The 25,020-nt window shown below is 42.9% G+C and overlaps 1 protein-coding gene and 1 long non-coding RNA gene across 58 annotated transcripts in view; one reads left to right on the top strand and one right to left on the bottom strand.

Annotated features, from left to right (window-relative positions):
• LOC110260431 (uncharacterized) overlaps nucleotides 1-25,020 on the top strand; it is a 52,303-nt gene that overhangs the window by 20,188 nt on the left and 7,095 nt on the right. For 5 of the 8 annotated variants that reach the window (XR_014844301.1, XR_014844302.1, XR_014844304.1 and 2 more), the window contains 3 exons: nucleotides 5,908-6,080; nucleotides 18,452-18,602; nucleotides 21,284-21,361. This is a non-coding gene — a long non-coding RNA (uncharacterized LOC110260431). Of the gene's footprint in view, nucleotides 1-5,907; nucleotides 6,081-7,003; nucleotides 7,095-7,276; nucleotides 9,887-18,451; nucleotides 18,603-21,283; nucleotides 21,362-25,020 lie in introns of all 8 variants that reach the window. The other 3 variants (XR_014844303.1, XR_014844306.1, XR_014844305.1) reach the window with 3 other exon arrangements.
• Nucleotides 3,637-25,020, bottom strand: part of LOC100624559 (myomegalin) — a 215,701-nt gene continuing 194,317 nt past the window's right edge. For 12 of the 50 annotated variants that reach the window (XM_085023137.1, XM_085023138.1, XM_085023140.1 and 9 more), the window contains 10 exons: nucleotides 22,598-22,787; nucleotides 21,599-21,723; nucleotides 17,920-18,159; nucleotides 9,676-9,792; nucleotides 8,874-9,106; nucleotides 7,846-7,989; nucleotides 6,636-6,774; nucleotides 6,281-6,327; nucleotides 5,362-5,413; nucleotides 3,637-4,674 (listed from right to left, as the gene is read on the bottom strand). In XM_085023137.1, coding sequence (XP_084879263.1) covers nucleotides 4,538-4,674; nucleotides 5,362-5,413; nucleotides 6,281-6,327; nucleotides 6,636-6,774; nucleotides 7,846-7,989; nucleotides 8,874-9,106; nucleotides 9,676-9,792; nucleotides 17,920-18,159; nucleotides 21,599-21,723; nucleotides 22,598-22,787 — 1,424 coding nt within the window. In that variant the 3' untranslated portion in view covers nucleotides 3,637-4,537. Of the gene's footprint in view, nucleotides 4,675-5,361; nucleotides 5,423-6,280; nucleotides 6,328-6,635; nucleotides 6,775-7,845; nucleotides 7,990-8,873; nucleotides 9,107-9,675; nucleotides 9,793-17,919; nucleotides 18,160-21,598; nucleotides 21,724-22,597; nucleotides 22,791-25,020 lie in introns of all 50 variants that reach the window. The other 38 variants (XM_021090682.2, XM_021090661.2, XM_085023164.1 and 35 more) reach the window with 7 other exon arrangements.

A 25,020-nucleotide genomic window follows, 5' to 3' on the forward strand; every position in this document is an offset into this window, starting at 1 on the left:
CTCTTAGAATTGCATTTGCTGTATCCCATAGATTTTTGAAAGGTTTTGCTTTCATTTTCATTTTTCTTGAGGTTATTTTATTTTTTTAATTTCATCATTCATCCATTGGGTTTTTCATAATGCTGTTTTGTCTCCATGTGTTCATTGTTTTTCCACTTTTCTTCCTGTGACTTATTTCTGGTTTCATACCATTGTGGTCAGAAAAGATGCTTGAAATAATTTCTGTGCTTTTATGTTTGTTGAGGCTTGTTTTGTGACGTAGTATGTAGTCATCCTAGAGAGCATTCCATGCAAGGTTGGAGGGAATGTGTATTCTGGAGGTTTTTAGGGATGTAGCATCCTATAGATATTAAGTTCCACTGGTCTATTGTATCACTTAGGACACTTTCTATCTGAAGATCTGTGCCTTGATGTGAGTGAGGTGTTAAAGTCTCCTACTGTTACTGTATTCATGGCAACTTCTCTCTTATGTCTGGTACTGTATATTTTATGTATTTGGGTACTCCTTATATTGAGTGCATATATGTTAAAGAGTGTAACATATGCACCCAATCCCTTCATTATTAGTGTCCTTCTTTATCTTTCTTTATAGCCTTTGTTTTAAAGTCTATCGTGTCTGATTTGGGCCTTGCTATCCCTACTCTCTTTTTTCTTTTCTTTTCTTTCTTTCTTTCTTTCTTTTTTTTTTTTTTTTTTTTTTTTGCTGCAGCTGGGGCATGTGGAAGTTCCCAGGCTAGGGGTCGAAATGGAGCTGCAGCTGCCAGCCTACACCACAGCCACAGCAATGCCAGATCTGAGCCATGTCTGCTCATGGCAACACCAGATCCTTAACTCACTGAGTAAAGCCAGGAATTGCACTCGCATCCTCATGGTTGCTAGCTGGGTTTATTACCAGTGAGCCATGATGGGAACTCCCTATCCCCACTTTCTTGTTGTTTCCATTTGCATGAAATATCTTTTTCCATTCCCTCCTTTTAGTCTCTTATCATTTGCCCTGAAATTGGTCTCTTGTAGGCAGCATATTGTAGGTTCTTTTTTTTAAAAAAAATCTAATCTTCCACTCTGTCTTTGGATCAGAGATTTTCATCCATTGACATGTAAAGTAATTATTAATAGGTATGTACTTACTGCCGTTTTAATCCACGTTTTCCAGTTGCTTTTCTAGTTCTTCTTTGTTCACTTCTTCTGTTTTTCCTTTGTGGTTTGATGATTTATAGTATGCTTGAGTTCCTTTCTTAGTGGTTTTAGTGAATCTGTTGTGTATTTGTGGTTACTACCCTGGCTTTCAGGTGTGTTGATCTATAACTATATCTACTTGTTTAAACTGGAAGTCATACTACTTCAGACACATCCTAAAGGATATACATTTTTATACTCCCCTCCCCCACATCTTGTGATTTTGGTGTCCTATTTTACACCTTCATGCTTATCCTCTGTTATTTGTGTTTATACTTGCTTTTACAGTTTTTATTGTTTTATTTATTTAAAAAAATGTTTTCTCAGCACATGGAAGTTACCAGGTTAGGAGTCGAATTAGAGCTGTAGCTGCTGGCCTGCACCATCTGATCCGCATCTGCAACCAACAGCACAGCTCATGGCAACGCCGGATCCTTAACCCACTAAGCAAGGTGAGGGATTGAACCCGCATCCTCATAGATAGTGGTTGGGTTCATTAACCACTGAGCCATGACAGGAAGCCCCACTTTTTATTTATTTATTTTTTATCTCCACTGGCTTATAAGTGATCGGTTCTTTTATTATGATTTTCTGTTCCCATAGATTCTTGCTTCTTTTCTATTTATAGAAGACCCTTCAGTATTTCTTTAGGGGCAGGTTTAGCCTTGCTGAATTCTTCCAGTTTTTACTTCCTTGAGAAATTCCTTTTTTCTCCTTCTATTCTAAATGATAATTTTGCTGAGTAGAGTATCCTAGGTTGCAGGGATTTCCCTTTCAAACTTCAAATAGCTGATGCTGCTCCTTTGGCCTGCAAAGTTATATATAGTGGTGTGTATACATATATTCCTTTTAAGGTTCTTTTTCCATACAGATTATTACACAGTGTTGCGTGAACTTCCCTGTGCTATACAGTAGGTTCTTGTTACCTGCTGTCTCTTTTATGTATAGTAGTGTGTGTATATTACTCCCAACACCCTGATTTATCCCTCGCTCCATGTTTCCCCTTTGGTAACCATAAGTTTGGTTTTGAGATCTCTGAATCTGTTTCTGTTTTGTGATTTTATTGTGTCCATTCTATTAGATTCTACATATTAGTGAACTCATATGATATTTGTCTTTTGTCTGACTTCATTTAGTATGATAATTTCTAGGTCTATCCCTGTCGCTAAAAAGAGAATCATTTCATTCTTTTTCATGGCTAATGCTCCACTGTGTGTATGTACCACATCTTCTTTATCCAGTCTTCTGTTGATGGACATTTAGTTTGCGTCCATTGTAAATAGTGCTGCAATGAACATTCGGGTGCATGTATCTTTTTGAATTATGGTGTTTGCTGGCTATATGCCCAGGAATGGGATTGCTAGATCATATGGCAGCTCTATATTTATTTTTTTAAGGAACCTCCATACTGTTCTCCACAGTGGTCATACCAACTTACATTGCCACCAGAGTATAGGAGGGTTCCCTCTTCTCTATACCCACTCCATCATTTCTTGTTTGTAGATTTTTTCTTTTTAGGACTGCCCCTGTGGCATATGGAAGTTCCTGGGCTAAGGGTCGAATTGGAGCTGCAGCTGCTGGCCCGTGCTACAGCTACAGCAATGCCAGATCCGAGCCACATCTGCAACGTATGCCACAGCTTGCTGCAACACCAGATTGAAATGGATACTAGTCGGGTTCTTAACCTGCTGAACCACACTGGAGACTCCTGTAGACTTTTTGATGATGGCCATTCTGACTGGTGTGAGGTGATACCACATTATAGTTTTGATTTACCTTTCTCTAATAATTAGTGATGTTGAGCATCTTTTCATGTGCTTTTTGGCCATCTGTCTGTCTTCTTTGGAGAAATGACTGTTTAGATCTCCTGACCAATGTTTAATTGGGTTGCTTGTTTATTTGATATAAAGATGTGTGAGATGTTTATATATTTTGGAGCTCAATCACCTTTTGGTCACGTTGTTTGCAAATATTTTCTCCCATTCTGTGGGTTGTCTTTTAATTTGGTAATGGCTTGCTTTGCTGTGCCAAGACTTTTAGGTTTAACTAGGTCCCATTTGTTTGTTTTTATTTTCATTGTCTAGGAGGAAGACAAAGAAAAGATATTGTTGAGATTTATGTCAAAGAGTGTTCCACCTATGTTTTTCTCCAGGACTTTTATAGTATCTGGTCTAATATTTAGGCGTTTAATCCATTTTGAGTTTAATTTTTGTGAACAGTTTTAGAGGGTGTTCTAATTTCATTCTTTTACATGTAGCTGTCTAGTTTTCCCAGCACCGCTAATTGAAGAGACCATATCGTTTGAAGTCAGGGAGCCTGATTCCCTTCAGATTCGTTTTTCTTTATCAAGATTGCTTTGGTTATTCAGAGATCTTGAGTTTTTTAATGACAGTTTGTCTTTTCTGTTTTTACATCCTCACTGTGGTGACTGGAGCAGAAACTGGAAACTAAGCAAAGAAATTTTATTTCTGTATACATATTTTCCTTTAATAGCCACCAACAAGACGTTTTCATTTTCTCTCCCTGACCCTGTCCACCAGTTATGTTAGCTTACACACATACTGCTATAGCAACATATATAAATATGTATGATACATTTATACACACATACAGACATTCTAAAGCACTGTAAAGATACAGACTATGCTTTAGCACAATTGGGGCCCTCAGATATATCACTTAAAATGATCACTGGTTTGCTTTACACAAGACTTTCAGTGGGCTTGGTGTGGCCATCAGTCCCCAGTTCCAGAGAGAAGGTAGGAGGACAAAATGGGACAGTATCTTCAGAGTGAGGTCAGAACACTTTTTTGGAGATCACGAAGGAATAGAAACAGGAGGTACAGGCTGAGCATGAGATGGCATCTCGGAGTCACCTCTCACCACATGGATTCAAATAACTCAGGTGCTGCAGTGTAGACTGATGCCCAGCCTGATTGTGACTCAGCTGTGCTGGCCCCCAGTTAGGTCGTAGGGCCCAGGCCACACTGTCCAGCAGGGCACTGCTGCTCAGTCCTGTGCTTTTAGATCTGCCCAGGAGCTCCAGTGTCGGGACCTCATGTCCCATTCCTAGGAGGCAGGCCCTCCTCCCCCCGAGTTGACCTGCTGAGGATGGGTGCTGAGGTGAGAAATGTGCTGTTGCTGGTTCCCATGCCTTAGGCGTGTTCAGAAGCAGTGTCACGAGGTCCTCTACAAGCTATGCATGTTTTGCTTAGCGCTGGGCCAAGTGGGCCAGGTTATTCCGCATCTGCGGCTGGTTATGCCACAAGTACAGGGAAGGCCCTCTGCCTTTCGCCCTGCCCCACCAGGCTACATCTCTGACTTCTTTCATCAGGTGTAGAGGAGGGGACCCTGGTCCTCCTCAGCAGACAGGGAGCTGTGCAAAAGGCGGGCAGGCCCATCCTTCCTGCTGTTTTGAGTGGCTTCGAGTCTTGTATGGCTCCTGAAAGGCAAGGGTCACGGGACTGGAGTGCATGGCAGAGCCCTTAGGGATTTCACCTGGAGACCAAAATAACACAAAGTAAGAGCCCATTATCAGGCCCTGCTGGTGGCTGACTGAGGCTGGAGAGAGAGCTGAGTGGCGACAGCTCCTGAGGCTGGAGAGAGAGCTGAGTGCTGACATGAGCCAGGAGCACAGTGAGAGGCTGTTAAGACGATGAGCTAAGGGGATGTGCTGAGGTCTGGAGGAGCGCCTGGTGCCACAGGTCAGAGGAAAAGCTTCCCACCGCCTCCTGTGGCGATACCTCTGCTCAAAGCCACTGCACATCAGGTGGCTGGATGCTATGCTCCCCCTTCAGGGACCAGGTCACTCTCCAATTCACTTTGGAGAAAAAGGATGGCTTTTGTGATCTCCCAGGACAAGACGTGCTTGGTATGAAACATGCACATGTACAAACAGCCTGTTGTAGGAAGAAGAGGACAGGGAGGTCCTCCTATTCAGTTTTTGTTTCATTTACTTGATGAGAAAAGGGGCGGGGGGGCGAGTCAGCATCATCTAAGTCTAGTCCCACCTCCTACAGATGAGGGGCAGCAGGATCACCGAGACTGGGGCCAGCCAAAGCCACACAGCCAGTTAGTGACAAGCCTGGAATTAGAAACCAGGCTTTGGGCCCTTCCCAATGCCTAGGGGAAGTAGAGAGGAATTCTAAACTGGGGAGCCAGCAGTAAGAGATGCAGTTGGGTTACCTTTGCTGGGACAGGAATAAGGCTTTATGGAGGCAATCTTGTAAGTGTTCTTCTAAAGAGGCTCAGGAAAGAAAGGAATTCATCAGAGAAAAACAAAAGGAATTATCAAAAAAAAAAAAAAAAAAAGATAAATCATGGCCCAACCCATTTTCATACTGTAGGGTCACCATTCTCTTAGATTATAATTTAGGAACATTCCTAGGAATGCGCTCAATTGCTTATGGCAAAGCTTTAAAGTCCATGGTAAAAGATTTAGTTTCTGTTTTTTAAGCCATTTCTACACCTCAAGTTTTTCTTCAAAGTGGTTGCTAGGCAGTGTGTTAGTGTTTCAAATAAACAGAGAAATGAGCTCTTTCCCTCTAAGGTTCAGTTTTTACTTATTACCAAATTCTCCTTTAGATCAACAGGCCCAATGACCTTCTTTCATGTTGTTGCTTAAAGAAAAAGATAAGTCAAAATCAAATTGCTATTCTTAACCCAGTGGTATGCAGTGAAATCAACTAATTAGGCTGCATCTTACTGTTATTTTCCCCTATATTTGTATAGGAAAGCCCAGAGCATATGACGGGCTTCAGGACCCCTTTACTGGAAGCTCATCAGAAGCAGACCCTATGACCTCTGGCCTTGACAATCAACTGAACCACATTTGTCCTTGGCACAATGGAGAGAGAACTGGAATCAAGAGAGAAGATGATGACAGAGTGAGAGTGAGCCACGAGGTAGAGAAGGTTAATTGGGGTGGGAGGCTGATGGGGACAGAGATAGAGGGATGCTCGTTGAGGCCCTGTGCTCCCACTAGTGGACCAGTAATCTCCTGGAAGGTCAGAGCAGTTCAGGGATTACCTGCAGACTCTGATGACAGCTGGTGATGGGTTTGGGATGAGCTCTATGGCTCTGACTGGTCTAGTAGTTTCCTTACCTCCAAGTTAGTCCTTGCCTTCTTCAAAACATCATGAGTCCTGGTCACTGAAACAACAAAACGGCCCCCAAAGGCAGCAGTTACCAGCAGGGCATTGCCTTGGGTATATGTTCTAAAGGCCGTCCTTTCTGGACACTCGGCTCGGGTCCCCTAAGGTGTCAGTGATATTAGTCTGGAGTTTGTCCCCCACGCCCTCCCTCTGCCTCCCTGATTGCTGATGGCACAGGAGGTTCAGGAATGTCACATCAGTCTCCCCTGTCCCTGAGCCTCTCTGGTCACTGTCCATCCACCGCGCAAGTGGGGAATCTGCCCACCCTCCATTTCCTGTCGCATTCCCCGGCTGGGGGTTACCCACACTGGCTGAAGATGAACTGCTCCATGCTCTCCTTCTGCTGGTTGGCAGTCTTTAGACGCTCGGTCGTGCTTTGAAGTAGACTCTCCTGTTTGGATAGTTTGGTTTTCAGTTCCAGAAGCTCCCTTTTCACGGACTCTCCCTGGGGAGAAAAAGACTGTCAATGGTCAGAAGGCCTAAAGCACCCTGTGCCTTGTGGCTCTTTACAACCCCAAACAGGATTTTACAATTTTTCCAACTATTTCTGGACTGGGTTCCCCTCATTAAAGCCCTCCAGGTGATGATGGCTCTGAACGGGCCGTTAGGTGGGAACACTGAGGACCTGGCAGCCCCGGTGCAGCTTAGCACAGACGACGCTCCTGTTGTTGCAGAGAATCTGACTCCAGGCCACACGGACATTCCCGGCTATGAACAAGAGCTCAGATTTGGTGCTGACATAGTTAACTCACTTTGGCATCCCAAGTAAGACTTGGCTACTTTAGGAGTATTATGTCTGGGGAGACAGAGCTGGCTGAGAGAGTCAGCAAGTTTGTACATGTTTGGGCCAGCCTTAAGATGGCAAAACAACCCCTTCTACGAAATTAGCATCGTTGGGTCCCCTAAGGTGTCAGTGATATTAGTCTGGAGTTTGCACCCTTTTGCAGGGATCCTGAAAGCTGTGTATCCGAGATCACCAACCAGAGAGCCAGCCTGAGATATGAAAGCCCCTGGGGGAGGCGGACTCTCCCTAGGACTGACCCAGAGAAGCTGATTTAAGTGATTTTTCTGGGATTCCAGTGGGTGGCTAAAAGAGGCCAGTTGACTTCTGGTGACATTCTGTGATCCTGCCTGACTATGTGGACCTGGGGGTAAGGTGGGGATGGGAAAGGAAGTATTGATGTTTCAACATGGCCAAGAACTTCAGCTCAGCTAAACTTTGGAAAAGTGAAGAAACCAAAGGTTTATGGGTTACCCGGGCTCTCATGTCTGCCTATTCCATATCTTTTCCTTTTTCTCTTTGATTACTTATTTGAGGGGTTGTGGGTGGGAGGCGAAGAGATATAGTCAGAGATAGACTGAAATCGGCCATCATGGGGAAGTCTCCCTCCAGGGACACTCCCATCAGCTCCCTCTGTCCCAACTGACCATTTGGCTCCCAAACTTCAGGATGTGCAGACCAAGGAGGCAGAAGGATATCTGGGGGCAGGACCTGTAGACGATGCTGGTTTCTTACCACTTTGCCAGCCAGTGCAGGGCCTTGGGAGCTTGGCAAGGCTGCTCGCCAGAACATGGTGAGGAGGGAGGTCGACTCCTCCAGCCGCTGGTGCAGAGTGTTGGTGCTGCTCAGGAGCTCATGGACACCTTTGCTGCCCATCTCCTGGGAAAAGGGGGAGGTAGCCATGGGTATCCCTGGGGCTGAGAAATCACTTCTTTTTTCCTGAGCATAAGCCTCAGCTTCTTTTGTGAGTGAGGCGCAGACGTGGTCTACTTGACCCTGTGAAATCCGTTTTTTAGCCCAGAAAGTGAGCTACTCTGATCTCAGCAGGAACCTCCTATGGCAGGAATTCATTTGATTCCAGCTTCCCCCATACTCTTTAACTTCTAGCCCTGCTTTGTGCTTTAGAATCTGAGGTCCTTAGTTTTTGCACTGGCCCCATCTTGCCCTTCCCTAAATCACAGCTTATGCATCAGATGAGCTGCACTGTTTGTAGGACTGAGGTGCCACTCCCTTTGTCTGGTATTTCTACTCCCCAAAGAACTTATGCACCCCCTGTGGACCTGTTACTTTCCCTGCTTGGGATAACAGCTGACTCTGGGTTCATGCTGTCACTCCCACAGCACGTCTGATATCACGCCTGCCCATATGGATTCAAATTCTCAATTTCTAGCCAACTGACATTTTTTTTTTCTTTTCTGCCTACAGATGGTCATGTGCAAGCATGGCTTCAGTAGATAATAAGCAAATAAAAGGTACTCAGTACAGCACCACATGTATGTTGACACTTAACATGCTCTACTGATGAGGATGGCAATGAGGATGGCAATGCTGTAAAAGCTTTTCTGTGGTTCTGAGGGGGATATATCAAGTCAGCTACATATAGAACAGAGCAGAGCTTATAGTGAACTTAGCAGATGAAAATGGAAGATTGGAGCTGGCTTGGAGATCTGGAGCATGAAAAGAAATAGCAGGAGAAGGAGCTAAAATCAGAAGAAGAAAGGCCCTGAGGAAAAAGGTGCACCTGAGAGCTATGATATGATTACCTCTGGGCCTGGAGCTTCAAGGCCAGGAAAGTTGCAGGTTGATCTCATGAGAGATGCTATCTTCTTGACCAGCAGTCTGCTCTCCTCAATCTGCTGTCTTAGGGCACTGTAGTCATCAATGTGTCCAATGACATGGCGGCCATGCTTATTGGCAAAGCAGCCGTCAGTAGCATCACCTTCCAGCTTGGGAGGGTGAGGGTTCTTCTTCACTGGAGAAGCATCCAAACCCAGCTCTGAGGAATAATACCACAACACAACAGAATCCACTGTTATTCATAAGCATATTCTCAGTTCAATCCAAAAAGGACATCAAGTAGTGAGAGAGGCCAGAAACAAGAAATCTTGACAGTCTTGGAAAGCACAAGTGTGAAGTCCATAGATACTCTGGGTTTTATATTCTATAATCTTTCTTATATCACCTCATGATGATAGACTGCCAGGAGGCAGCTTTTATCCTTATCGACCAATAAAGTATTCAGGGCAGATATAATTAATAAAAACTTTTAAATTTGTGGGTTGAGAAGACACAGACAAGGAAATTAAGTTGGATAGAGAGCACTTTTAAGAAGGCAGAGATTATAGTGCAATGAGGCAGTACCAGAGCAATAGGAAAGCCATAGGAGAAAGAAAAATGACAAAAAAGGCAGCCACAGAAGGTGCAATAAGTAGGGCTAAGGGCCTTGGGACATGCAGAAAAAATCTCTCTAAATTCAGATAATGTACATATAGAGAACCAACTATTAGTTGCATCAATAACTTTCCATCATCACTAGACCCTGAGCCCTGTAGTTGCTCTGTTTACCATTTGTCCTATTGAAGGTTGTGGTCTCTGAGCCAGGAGGAGCAGAAGAAGAGCTGGGGAAGACCAGAGCTGGAGAATTCATGCCCACATCCCGAACTGGAGGGGAGGCAACTGAATCTAGCAAGTAAAGATAATCACAGCTTTAGGAACCCTGGAAAATGCTGCTCCCCAAACGCATGCACAGCTTAGGCTTTGCCATTGGAAATCTAAGGTAACATCATGCTCTTCTTACCTAATCGTCATCCATGTACCCACAGTCAAAACCAATGGCAAATAAATCACTTATTTTGCAAAAGTAAGATGTTCCTATAATTGAAGGGTGTTCCATGAGAAAGTGACTTCCAGTTTGAAAAATGATTAGGTATGTTTTTCTAACCCCAGATTTGAATATAATTTTGTATGTGGTATGTCTTTTACCATGCTTTATAACTAAATAGAAATATACCTAGATATATACAGTGTATATATATATATATATAAATATATATATATATATATATATATTTCATCAAAGAATGAATGGGTTTATGTGTGATTAAACTCAGCACTCTAATCTCCATTTTGATGAGTGAAATATAGAGTAGTATGAGAAGAATAGGAGATAGAAGCCCTGGTAAGTTTGAGATGCCCTAATGGAGCCCAGGCAGCAAACCTCCAGGGAGGAATTGGAAAATCCCACCAGGAGACTGAAATAATCCTGGTCAAGCAAATGTGGCTTAGAGCCTGCTTTCCAGCTCAGGTCTCTATGCTGGAGGAGAAGGAGGAGTGACTGGGCCAATGGGGCTGAGTCCTGGCTGGTGTCGTGGGGAGGCAGTCAGAAGGGAAAGCCTGGTTAGAGGAAAGATGAGCAGTACTGAGACAGAGCATAGTGAGGTGGAAGGAACAGAGACTGGAAATCAAAACTTCTGCTTTGAATTCTGGGTTGGCCTCTAACTCCAGGAAACTTAGAATGTCTTTTAATTGTCTCAATGCTGAAGTTTTCTCATGTGAAATACAGAGGCAATAAAACCTGTCCTATCTCTGATGAAATTATTTGAAAAAGCACTTGAAAACGTGGTGAATGTTAAAGCACCCTGCACACATAAGGAACAGACATTAGGGAGAGGAGAGAAGATGACAGAGTCAAAGAACTTGAACTTGCCTCCTCTCAAAAAACCACCAAATCACAACTAACTGCTGAACACCTATCAAAAAAAGCCTGGATCGTACAAAAAAAGATATCCTACATCCAAAGCCAAAAAAGAAGCCACAAAGAGTCAGTAGGAGGGGCAATTTCACAATATCAAATCTCATACCATGTGGGTGCACCACAAACTGGCAAATAATTATATTGCAGAGATTCTCCCACAGTAGTGAGAGGTCTGAGCTCCACACCAGACTGCCCAGCCTTGGGGTCTGGCATTGGGAAGAAGAGCTACCAGAGGCCTTGGCTTTGAAGGCCGGTGGGGCTTGAGTGTGGAAGCACCACAGGACTGAGGCAAACAGAAACTCCACCCTTGGAGGACACACACAAGTTTTATGTGCACTGGGAACCAGGGCACAACTATGACTCCACAGGAGCTTGGGCAGGACCTACCTGCTGGTCTTGGTGTGTCTCCTGGGGAGTTGGGGGGTGGCTGTGGCTCACTGTGGGGGCAGGATACTGGTGGCAGAGGCACCAGGAAATGTTCATCAGTGTGAGTTCTCCCAGGGGTCATCATGTAGCACCAAGACCTGGTCCCACCCAATAGCCTACAGACTTCAGTTTTGGGACGTCTGAGGACCAAAAGCCAACAGGGTGGGAACACAGACCCACCCAGCAGCAGACAGCTGCCTAAAGTTATCTTGAGCCCATAGCTGACTCTAAACACACCACTTGACACAGCTCTGGCCATCAGAGGGAAAAGATCCAGTTCCCCCCACTGGTGGGTAGGCAAAAGTCCTCCCACTATACTGCCTGCACAAGCCCTTAGACCAACCTCACCCACCATGAGACAGACACAAGAAGGAGAATTACAGTCCTGCAGCCTGCAGAATGGAGACCACAAATGCAGAAAGTTAGAAACAATAAAATGGTAGAGAAATACATTCCAGCAGAAGGAACAAGATACCCCCCAGGAAAACCACTAATTGAAGTGGAAGTGGGCAGTCTGCCTGAAAGAGAATTCAGAGTAATGATGATCAAAGATCTCAGAAAGACAAAGGAGGCAGAGACCAAGAAGATGCATGAAATATTTAACAAAGAACTAGAAGATTTAAAGAACAGAGAGGTGCAAATACATTAACTGAAACAAAAAATCAATAACCGAATAAATGAGGCCTAAAAACTAAAAAGTGAGCCTGAAGACAGATTGGTGCAAATCACTGCCATGGAGCAGAATGAAGAAAAGAAAGAGCATGAAAAGAAATAAGAACAATCTAAGAGAACTTTGGTACATGTTTCAGTGCAGAACATTCACACCATGGGGGTCACAGAAGGAGAAGAGAGAAAGGGCTGTAGACTATATTTGAAGAGATAACAGAAAACTTCGCTAACATTGGAAAGGAACCACAAGTCCAGGAAGCACACAGAGTCTTAAAATATGGGATAAACCCAGGGAGGAACATTGCTGAGACAGATATTAATCTGACAAAACTTAAAGACAAAAGAAAATATTAAAATCAACAAGAGTGTGTATATCTATGTGTAACTGAATCACTTTGCTGTAGAGCAGAAATTAACACAACATTGTATATCAATTATACACCAATAAAAATAAAAGCAACACAGGAAAAGCAGTGAATAACATGCAAAGGAATCCCCATAAGTTATCTATCAGCTGATTTTTAAGCAGAAACTCTGCAGGCCAGAAATGAGTGGCATGATATGTTTATCAAGTGACGAAAGGGGAAAAGCTACAGCCATGAACTCTACCCAGCAAGCCTCTCATTCATATTCAATAGTGAAATCAAAAGCTTTACAGGAGTACCCTGGTGGCCTATTGGTTAAGCATCTGGCATTGCCACTGCTGTAGCTCATGTCACTGCTGTGGCGTGGGTGTGATCCCTGGCCCAGGAACTTCCAGATGCCACAGGCACAGCCAAAAAAAAATAGTTTTACAGACAAGCAAAAGCTAAGAGGTTTCAGCACCACCAAACTAGCTTTACAACAAATGCTAAAGGAACTCCTGTAGGGGGAAAAGAAAAGGCCATGAGTAGAAACTAGAATATGATAGATGAGAAAGCTTACTCGTAAAAGGCAAACACATAGTGAAGGTAGGAAATCATCTACGCACAAATATGATATCAAACTGGAAATCGTCCAAAGAGGAGAGTACAAATGTAGGATATTGAAAATGCATTTGAAATTGAGGGACAAGTAATTTAAAACAATCGTGTAATATGTATACACACACACACACACACACACACACACACACACACACACGTACATAGAGAGAGACAGAGAAGGGAGACTGCTATATCAAAACCATGCAGTAACCACAAACAAATCTATACTAGATGCACACACATGCACAAAAGGAAAAGCAATCCAAACACAACACTGAAAATAGTTATTGAAGAAGAGAAGAAACCAAGAGGAAGAAAAGAAAAAAGGCCTATGAAACAAACCCAAAGCAATTTAAAAATGGCAAGAAAAGTATAGATATCTTTAATTCCCTTAAATATAAATTGATTAAATGCTCCAACCAAAAGATACAGATTGGTTGAATGGATGCAAAAACAAGAACTATATATATGCTGTCTAAAACAGACCCCCTTAGATCTAAGGACACATACAGACTGAAAGTGAAGGGGTAGAAAATGGTAATTCATGCACACGGAAATCAAAAGAAATCTGGGGAGTTCCCATCATGGCTCAGCAGTAATGAACCTGACTAGTATATCCATGAGGATGTTGATTTGATCCCTGGCCTCACTCAGTGGGTTAAGGATCCAGTGTTGCTGTGAACTGTGGTATAGGTCACAGACATGCTCAGATCCCTCGTTGCTGTTGCTGTGGTGTAGGCTGGTAGCTGCAGTTCCGATTTGAACCCTAGAATGGGAACGTCCATATGCTGTGGGTGCAGCCCTAAAAAAAAAGAACAAAGAAATCTGGAGTAGCAATACTCTCATTAGACAAATAGACTTTAGAATAAAGATGGTTAAAAAAAGCAAAGAAGGATGCTACATATGACAATTCAATGATCAAAGGATCAATCCAAGAAGAAGTATAACAATTGTAAATATATATATGTATATATATATATATAGGTCTTTTTTAGGACCACACCCACAGCATACGGAAGTTCCCAGCCTAGGGGTCTAATCACAGCTGTTGCTGCCAGCCTACACCAGAGCCACAGCAATGCCAGATCCGAGCTGCGTCTGTGACCTACACCATGGCTCATGGCAATGCCGGATCCTTAACCCTCAGAGTGGGGCCAGGGATCAAACCTGCAACCTCATGCTTCCTAGTCGGATTCATCTCCTCTGTGCCATGACAGGAACTCCAACAATTATAAATATTGCACCCAACACAGGAGCACTTCAATATATAAGGCAAATGCTAACACCTGTAAAAGGAGAAACTGACAGTGGACGATTAACACAATAATAGTGGACGATTAACTCTCCACTTACACCAATGGAAAAATCAACTAGACAGGAAATCATAAGGAAACACAGGCCTTAAAAGACACATTATACCACAGCAGTCAGAGAAGAAAAAGAAATAAAAGGAATCCAAATGGAAAAGAAGATGTAAAACTGTCATTGTTTGCAGACGGCATGATACTATACATAGAAAATACTAAAGATACTACTAGAAAACTACTAGAGCACATCGATGAATTTGATAAAATTTCAGGATTCAAAATTAATATACATAAACCCCTTGTATTTCTTTTTTTTGGTAACAAAAAGAAATCTCTTGCATTTCTATATACTACCAACAAAAGATCAGAGAGAGGAGTTAAGGAAATAGTCCCACTTACCATCACATCAAAGGGTATCAAAAACCTAGGAGTAAAACTGCATAACGAGGCAACAGATCTGTACTCTGAAAACTGTAAGACACTGATGTTGGAAAGCAGTGACACAAACAGGTGGAAAGATATACCGTGTTCTTGGACTGGAAGAATCAACATTATCAAAATGACCATACTACCCAAGGCAATTTATAGATTCAGTGCAATTCCTATCAAACTACCAATGGCATTTTTCACAGAAATAGAACAAATATTTTAGAAATTTTTATGGAAACACGAAGACCTCAAATAGCCAAAGCGATCTTGAGAAAGAAAAACAGCTGGAGGAATCAGGCTCACAGACTTCATACTTCACTACAAAACTAGAGTCATCAAAACAGTATGGTATGGGCACAAAAACCAAAATATAGATCAGTAGAACAGCATAGAAAGACAAGAACTAAACCCAGGCACCTGTGGTTAATTAGTCTATGACAAAGGAGGCAAGAATATATAAGGGAGAAAAGACAGTCTCTTCAGTAAGTGGTGCTGAGACAACTAGACAGCTACATGTAGAAGAACGAAATCTAACATCATACACAAAAATAAATTCAAAATGGATTAAAGACCTAAAAATAAGACTGGATACTATAAAACTCCTAGAGGAAAACATAGCCAGAGTACTCTTTGACATAACCTCAGCAATATCTTTTTTGGTCTACTTCCTAGAGTAATAAAGATAAAAACAAAAAACAAACAAATGGGACCTAATCGAACTTGAAATCTTTTGCACAGCAAAGAAAACTCTAAACAAAACAAAAAGACAACCCACAGAATGGGAGAAAATATTTGCAAATGAAGTGACCAATAAGGGATTAATCTCTTAAATATACAAACATCTCATACAGCTTTACGCAAAAAAAAAAAAAAAAAAAAACCAAACAACCCAATTAAAAATTGATCAGAAGATCTTAACAGACATTTTTCCAAAGAAGACAGACAGTGGCCAAAAAAATACATGAAAAGATTCTCAACATGACTAATTATCAGAGAATTGCAAGTCAAAACTACACTGAGGTATTACCTCACACCAGTCAGAATGGCCATCATCAAAAAGTCTACAGACAATAAATGCTGGAGAAGGTGTGGAGAATAGGGAACACTCCTACACTGCTGGTGTGAATACAAGCTGCTACAACCACTATGGAGATTAGTATGGAATTTCCTTAAAAAACTAATAAAGAACTCTCATATGACCCAGAAATCGCATTCCTGGGCACATATCCAGAGAAAACCATAATTCGAAAGGATACTTGCAACCCAGTGTTCATCACAGCCCTGTTTACAACAGCCAAGATATGGAAGCAACCTAAATGTCCTTTAAGAAAGGATTAGATAAAGAAGTTATGGTACATATATACAATGGAATGTTACTTAGTCATAAAAAGCATCACATAATGCCTTTTGTAGCAATATGTATGGACCTAGACATTCCCATACTAAGTCAGAGAAAGACAGGTATCATATAAGATCACTAACATGTGGAATCTAATAAAAATAATAATACAAAAGGACTTACAAAACAGAAACAGGCTCAAAGATTTTGAAACCAAATGTATGGTTACCAAAGGGCAAATTTGGGGAGGGGGGGAGTGATAAATTAGGGAGTTGGGATTGACATATAGATACTACTGTATATAGAATAGGTAAGTACTGAGCTACTGTGTAGCATAGAGAAATCTACACAATACTTGGAGTACTGAGTATTCCTATATGGGAAAAGAACTGAAAAGGAATGGATCTATGTAAATGCATAACTGATTGACTTTGCTGTACACCTGAAACTAATGCAACTTTGTAAGTCAACTATACTCCAATAAAATTTATTTTAGAAAGGTGAATAGCAAAAAATGGGCATAAGAGCTAAACAGACATTTCTCCAAAGAAGACGTACAGATGGCCACATGCACATGAAAAAATGCTCAACTTCGCTAATTATTAGAGAATTTCAAATGAAGACTACAGTGGGGTACCACCTCACACCAGCCAGAATGGCCATCATCGAAAGTCTACAAACAATGAATGCTGGAGAAGGGGTGGAGAATAGGGAACCTCCTACACTGTTGGTGGGAAGGTAAACTGGCACAGCCACTACGGAGACCAGTGTAGAGACTTCTTAAAAAACTAAAAATTGAACTACCATAGGATACAGCAATCTCACTCCTGGGCAAATATCGGGAGAAAGCCATAATTTGAAGAGATACATGCATCCCCAACATTCACTGTAGCACTATTTACCATAGCCAAAATATGGAAGCAACCTAAATGTCCATCAACAGAGAAATGGCTAACGAAGATGTAGTGTATCTTCTAAGGTACACTGGAATATTACTCAGCCATAAAAAAGAATGAAATAATGCCATTTGCAGCAATATGGATAGACCTAAGTTTATGATACTAAATGAAGTCAGGCAGAGAAAGATAAATACCATATGATATCCCATATGTGGAATCTAAAAAAAATTATACAAATGAACATATTTACAAAATGGAAAACAAACTTATGGTTACAAAAGGGGACAGATGGAGGAGGGATAAACTAGGAGTTTGGGATTAACATATACACACTACTGTATATAAAATAGATAATCAACAAGGACATACTGTATAGCACAAGGAAGTCTACTCAATATTCTGTAATAACCAATATGGGAAAATAATCTGAAAAGGAGTGGACATGTGTATATGTATAACTGATTCACTTTGCTGTACGTCTGAAACTAATACAACATTGCAAATCAAGTATACTTCAACATAAAATAAAAATTAAAAAATTTTTAAAGGAATAGCCATTAAAATATGCAGCTGTTAATTGTTGAGCACTTTTTAAAAAATTAAATATACTCGATTTACAATATTGTGCCAATTCCTGCTATGACCCAGTCGTATGTATATATATACATTCCCTTTCTTGTATTTTTACTGTATCAGGCACCTGTAAATTATTTCATTTAATGTTCCACATTATATACAAATATGCACAGTATATATTATTACTGTCTTCATCATTTAGATGAGGGAACTAAGGCTTAAATACCTGAGGAGATCAAACACTTTGCCCAAGTAGCAAACTCAGAATCTGGAGCCAGATCTGCCCCTAAATCCTGTGCTCTTACTCGAGGCACTATTCTGAGGCATCTCTGATTTCACCTTGACCTTAAGGAGTGTGGAAGAAGCAAGACTGTCCCTTCCATGACAGACATCCTGGGGACCTCCCCACTGGCTGAGGGCTTCCTGATTCCCTTTTCCTTCCTACCTTGGAAGAGTGGCTGCTTGCTTCCAGAGTCAGTGTTGGCAGGGAAGTTCTGCTTGACGGAGGAGGGGCTGAGGCTGGCTTTCCTGGAGCCACCATCCAACTGCTGTTCAAGCTGCAGTCGCAGGCAGTTGTTCCCCTGAATGCTCTGCTCCAGCTGGCCTCTCAAAGCTCGGATCTCTGCCACCAGGTGGCTCAAGTCACTGCTTAAAGTGACTTGGTGACAGGCATCCCAGGTGTAAGCTGAAAGGAGAGAGGAAGGGTCTGTTTGCATTGATCCCGGTATTTCCAGGCATTTGTCATAACACTCCCATGTCATTCCTTTCTGCCAGGGACCCCACTGTAATCTCAGGGTCCCAAGCAACACACCTGTGACAGAGGTGTCTCTCTCCTGGGCAGTGCCTGGCATACACTGAGGTAGCACACACTCCAGTCTGGACCTTTCCCTGAGGCTCGGATGACCCTTGTGTATCAGGGAGGCATGCGATTGGCAAATGAAGTCAAACCTGGTATTCCATCTCCTTGTTAACCCTAGTCCTGCAGGCTAGAGAGCAGGGTCTTCAAGACAGGAGGTCAGAACTGAACTCAAGAAGGGCCGAGGCTGAGGGAGGAGGAGATATGATGACCTCCACACTCAGGGATCAAAGAGGGGAGGAGGAAGACGCCATCAGCTCTTTAGGCAGCAGGTAAGAATGGGAGTGGGGTACCAAAGACCAGAGGTCATGACTAATCTGACTTCTCAGCATCTTGTTTTTTTATCTCCACTCATGAGCCATGGTCCGTTTCTATATACCGGGGAAGAAAAGATCTAAGAAATATTCTACAAAACCACAGTTTCTCATCTAAAAACTCGGACACCAAATGTATTTTTTTAAGCCAAATGTATTCTAAAAGGTAGAACTTGTTTTGTTTTTTAGTATGGCAAGAGGATGCATATGCCATATTAAACATGTGCCCAGGCGTATCTGGGCCACAAGCCTTAACCAGACACATTGGTACTGCTGCAGTGAACTATGTGAATATTCCCACTAAATGGGATAAACGAAGACTATGAATGCTGTATTGTCTCAGTTCGGTTTTGTCACCCAATGAGTGTAAAAAGATTTGAGTTCTTAGTGGATTATGGAGTTAAGGATAAGGGATTATGGCGCTGTAATGGTGGGAACTTTGAGATGAATCCAAAAAGACCTACTAAAAGGGAGAAAGACATGAAAGGGGAGGGTAGTTCAGGATAAAGTTAGTTTCTAGAGACTAGCCCCAAAGTTCCATGATGCTCCTCCATCTCACTTTTTCTAGAAATCCAAATTCTCACAATGTTGCTGTTGTTTGGCTGCACCTGTGCATGCAGACATTCCCGACCAGAGACTGAACCCGAGCCACAGCAGTGGCAGTGCCGACTCCTTAACTGCTAGGCCACCAAGAGAACTCCTAACAAAGTTTTGCTCATTGGTTAAAACTTCTTTCATCTATCCATTCCCCATTCCCCTTTAACTTCTGATTGCATCTTATATTAGAAACTCATCACTTGATGCCCAGAAGAGTATCACTACACCTATTCAGTAAGTTTCCCTGATTGTAATATCTTCCAACTCCAGTATGTGCAACCTGTCTTACCATCTTAAAATTGTGTCCATCATACACATGTTTTACTTGGAATAGACACACTCTTTTCTATTGCCTACTATACAGAATGTAAACTGTCATCCTACTGCGGAGGCCTTCTACATATGGCAGCTCTTCTTTCCACTAACCTGACTTCTCACGCCCTCTGATACAAAGCCCTCCTCTAGGCAGGCTGGTCTCCCCCAGAACCGCTGCTTCCACAACTTTGTAGGTGAGCTATTCTACAGCCTGCTGTGCTGCTTTAATCCTTCAAGTTAGAACCTGACGTTCACCTTCTCATCAGAAAATTGTAAAACTCATGGAGTTCCCGTCATAGCATAGTGGTTAACGAATCTGACTAGGAACCATGAGGTTGCGGGTTCGATCCCTTGCTCAGTGGGTTAACCATCCGACGTTGCCTTGCTCAGTGGGTTAATGATCCGACGTTGCCATGAGCTGGGGTGTAGGTCGCAGACGTGGCTCGGAAACTGCATTGCTGTGGCTCTGGTGTCCGACAGTGGCTACAGCTCCGATTCGACCCCTAGCCTGGGAACCTCATATACCATAGGAGTGGCCCTGGAAAAGTAAAAAAAAAAATGATAAAACTCAATCACATTTTATGAATATTGAAATTTGGCTGAATAGTAAAACTTAATAAACCATATCACTTAAGAACTTTTAGATATATGTATAAAAAAACTTAAGAGTTGAGATGTTCAGGGAGTCAACATCACATCCAAAGCAAGAACTGCTTCAGTAGAATCCTAGACAAATCATCCCTTTCTATTTCAAGAGGACTGACTCCTTCACAAATCAGCTGTTCCATCACCAGAAGGCTCGGGTGGGAAGGAAAGCCTTCCTTATGCAGATCCTGATTCCATTGCCCTTCATCCTTTGGCCCTTGTTCAGCCTTTGGGAGGGAAGGGATACAAAACACATCAGCTCTTCTCCACCTGACCGTTGAAGCCAGTTCTTATATTCTTTTTTTTTTTTTTTTGAAGGAGAAAAAGATAGCTTTATTACTTTTCCAGGCAAAGGGTGCCGCAGCAGGCTAATGCCTTAAAGACTGTGCCCCGCAGTTCTTATATTCTTATGATCTTTTCCAAGCCTAAATTATTTTAGTTTCTTCAGCCAGTTTGAGATTTCTGTTCCCTCAACATTGTGGTCCCTGTCTTTATTGTGTCCCTTGTTTGTCAATGTCCCTTTTATAAGATGGTGTCCCACAGTCTAACAATATTTCTACCGTGGTCTCTCCATACGGACAGCACAGCTACACTACAGTGGTCTCAGGTTAAGTTAGCTTTTCTAGCAATCTTGGCCTACAGCTTCCTTGTGTACATGCGTTTCTACCTCACTCTCCCATCCTCAAGCCCATGAGGGGCTACAGAGCCAGGTCTCCCCATCTGGTATATCTACACTGATTTTTTAAACCACAGTCAGGGTGTTTTTTTAAATCTTTGCTAAATTTCATCACACCGGTGTTAGTCCTCTGCTCCAGCCTGCCTGGCTTAACAATGCTTAGAATGCCTTTTCCCACTGGAAGAAGAATGAGGAAGGATCACAAGATTCTCAGATACTAGAGGGAGCAAACGTCTTCAACAAGAGGTTTAAAATTTAAATCCAGGCTGGATATGTGGGTTCTATACTGTTATTTCTATGATTTAATTTTTTTTTTTAATCACTGGGGAAGAGTCATGATGGGAGCAGGTTGCCTGCAATACTGGTTGTATGGGTGGAGAATTCATGACATGCGGTATGTTTTCAGATGATGACATGACCAGGACCGTTCTTTGCACTTCTTTGTGAAAAAAAAAATTATTGCATGATCTGGACTTTCATCCAGGTAGGTGAAATCTGACTCTCATGGCCTATGTTTAAGGCTGTCTAAGCAGATCTTGCTCATGTCACCAAGCCCTGTGCTTTGTGTGTGAGCTCCCCTGTCTTCTTATTGAGATCTCCAGTGACTGAGACAGAACTCTGTAGGTTTCCAGCATCTCCACAGATCCCAAGGTAACGACTTTACCAGGATCCTTAGCAAGAGCAGGAAGCTCACAGGGTGCGGGGAGGAGGAAAAACATACCTTTCAGCCCCTTCTTGGAATTTCCATAAAGTGCCTCGTAGATCTGTAGCTCTGACTGGAGGGACTGGAAGAGCTGGTGTTTCTCTTCACACTGTTGCTGCAAGAGGGCCAGCTTATGCTGCAGCCTGTCAGGAGAGAAGCAAGCCTGCAGAGCTGGTGGGGCCACACCAGGGTGAGAGGCTGTGAGCCAACTTTTGCATCACAGAATCTTAGACCTAGGTGTAAACTCAGGGGTCCTGGGGACCATCGCTTTTGTTTTGCAGATGTGGCACCAGAGGCTTGGTGAGGTCAAGTAATTTTGCTTGGAGCTATGCCATTAGCTACCATACTTAGGACACACCACCTGATATTCTTACTGCCTCTACAGTGCTCTTTTCCTGTTGACAAGCAGTTGTAGGGTTTCTGCTAGGGACTAGCCTCACAGCTGGTATGTAAGCTCCCTAGGTTATGATAAGACTAATATCCTAAAACTAACGGGAAGCACAAGAACGTATTCTGTCCACAATGTGGTATGCTGAGGCCCTCTCTACAGGGTTTTGCTCTCTCAGCTTTGGAGTAGAAAAGGCATTCTCAGAGAAGTCCTTCCTTCTGCCCAGTCACATGTAAATCTAGAATAGCAGAGGGGATATTGAGGTTTTCAAAAAGGACTCTTAATTGTCTTGCCAATATCCTTTCTCGGGAGTTCCTGTTGTGGCTCAGCAGTAATAAGCCTGACTAGTATCCATGAGGATGCCGGTTCGATCCCCGGCCTTGCTCAGTGGGTTAAGGACCTGGTGTTGCCATGAGCTGTGGTGTAGGTTGCAGATGTGGCTTGGTTCCCGTGTTGCTGTGGCTGTGGTGTAGGTGGCAGCTGCAGCTCCAATTCAACCCCTAGCCTGGGAACTTCCCTATGCCAGCAGGTATGGCCCTAAAATGGAACAGCAAAAAAAAAAAAAAAAAAATCCCTTCTCCTAAATCTGAAAACAAGGCTGCCTTCCCTATCAATGGGCTCCCTCTAACCTGGAGTCTTTCTCCTGGAGAGACAGTCGTTCCTCCTGGAAATGCAAGATCTCCTGCTGCTTCTCCTTCAAGTCTTCCAAAAGCTGCTGCCGTTCCACCTTCTGGTGCTCCAGCTCCATCTCCAGTTCTTGAAGCCGGGATTGAGAGGTCAACAGAGCCTCCCTCAGGCATTCTGTTTCCTGGGAGTGCTCTGCTGAGCAAAACACAGGAGTATTTATGCTGTAGGGCAAAGTTCAGAAGGAAGATGAGCCCCAACACAGCCATCTTGATAAAGTGAACTAAGACGAGCTTATGCTGTAGCTTCCGGGGGAGACAAAGCAAGTGTCTGCTCACTTTACCTACAAACGCCAATGAATGGGGAACTTCTTTCTTGGCAATGCTTTTGATCCTGCTTTTTTTTTTTTTTGGTCTTTTCATGGCCACGCCTACAGCATATGGAGGTTCCCAGGCTAGGAGTCCAGTCAGAGCTGTAGCTGCCAGCCTATGCCACAGCAGTGCCAGATCCAAGCTGCATCTGTGACCTACAGCACAGCTCACGACAACAGGGGATCCTCAACCCACTGAGCGAGACCAAGAATCAAACTCAAGTCCTCATGGGTACTAGTTGTGTTCGTTAACTGTTGGAGACCACTGAACTGCTGAACTCTGCAGAAAGCAAACTTGGAATGTGCAAAAGCACGATAAGCCAAGGAATGCTCCTGGTGGCAAAAGCCAGATAAGCATGTCTGCCGACCCAGCGTTCTAAAGTGCAGGGTCTCCTGTCAAAATAAAATAAGGGGCTTATATGTTAACTATGTTGTTCTTTAGGCAGCTGCACTACATACACCCTGGATGTATAGGCCTGTGACTTTTATTGCTAGTAGTCTCCCTAAATCTAAGAGATGGCTTAGCCACTCCCCATGCCTATTCTTGCTCACTAATCTAAACAGGTCACTTTCCCTAATAAAAGTCTTGTGGGCTAAAGCCTAGGGGCCTTTGTTCTGTGGAATAGAGTGCCTTCTGGTCCCCCCCCCCCCCCCCGCCTTTTAAAATGCAAAAGAGTCTTGTGTGTTTTTTATGCCTCACCTTCCCTCTTTCAGGATCTCCTGTTGCCCTGAAGCACAGGACACAGCAGTTGACCACTGAGCTACTCCCAATCCTCTGATTTAATAGAGCCTGTCTTGCATTTAGAGAAAACATTCTGGTTTCTAATGCTATCTTCTGAGTGCTCACACACCCTCTATGAAATACTCCATTCTTGAGTTTTGCCAAAGATCAACATCAGCAGTACTAGTATATATCATTTTCATCATATTGAAAATCAGGGATACCTGTTGTCTTGGAACATCTTTCTGATCTTCATGATTCTCAAGGACTATTAATAAGAACTCTGAAAAGAAAGCTCTGGTGCTGTCAGTTGTCTGGGGTGGCATCACCTGGGCCTGGCAGATTGACCTCTTTAAATCTTACTGTAATCTCAGCTGTGAGGACTGTGCTGGTCTTGCCGTGCATACAGTGGTAGTTTAGTAGTTCTGCCTTTTCCCTTGTCTGTATGGCTTCTGTTATTTTCCCGAGCAGTGACCTTTCCTCTGACATTTTTTTACTTATTACTAAAAAAAATTTACTTATTTTTTATTTTACTGAATTTCTTTTTAGGAGTTCCCATTGTGATGCAGCAGAAGCAATTCTGACTAGGAACCATGAGGTTGCAGGTTCTATCCCTGGCCTCGCTCAGTGGGTTAAAGATCCAGTGTTGCCCTGAGCTGTGGTGTAGGTCACAGACACAGCTCAGATCTGGCTTTCTGTGGCTCTGGCGTAGGCAGGCAGCTACAGCTCCTTTTAGACCCCTAGCCTGGGAATTTCCATGTGCCTCTATAAGCCATATGCCATTAAATTTTAATTTTTTTTTTTTTTTTTTTTTTTTTGCTTTTTAGAGCCACACCTGCAGCATATTGAGGTTCCCAGGCTAGGAGTCAAATCAGAGCTGCAGCTGCTGGCCACGGCCACAGCCACACAGGATCCAAACTGCGTCTGTGACAAATACCACAGCTCATGGCAACGTGGGATCCTTAACCAACTGAGCGAGGGCAGGGATTGAACATGTGGCCTCATGGACACTAATTGGGTTCATTACCACTAAGCCACAGTGACAACTCCAGAGGGAGCTAATTTAGAGATATCTCTTGATAACTTTATCCTTTCCCACAAGCATTCTTTCATTCTGGGCGTAATCCTCTTAGCCACTATTCTTTATGTCTTCTGGCTATTGAACAAATATTTGTAAATAAAAATAAGTTCTAATCAAAAATATATTGGTTTCATTAAGTCAATTAACACTAAGGTCAGCTGCCCACCAGGCCACACTGAAAATGATGCCCATGTACTGATGCCCAATAAATAGTAAGATTTAAAGAGGTCAGTCTGCCAGGACATATTTGTATCAC

The sequence above is a fragment of the Sus scrofa genome, chromosome 4 (genome assembly GCF_054392235.1).
Source record: "Sus scrofa isolate SSC_HxYL_T2T_F1_AM1 chromosome 4, Sscrofa_HxYL_maternal_Yorkshire_Landrace_v2.0, whole genome shotgun sequence".
Classification (NCBI taxonomy): domain Eukaryota; kingdom Metazoa; phylum Chordata; class Mammalia; order Artiodactyla; family Suidae; genus Sus; species Sus scrofa.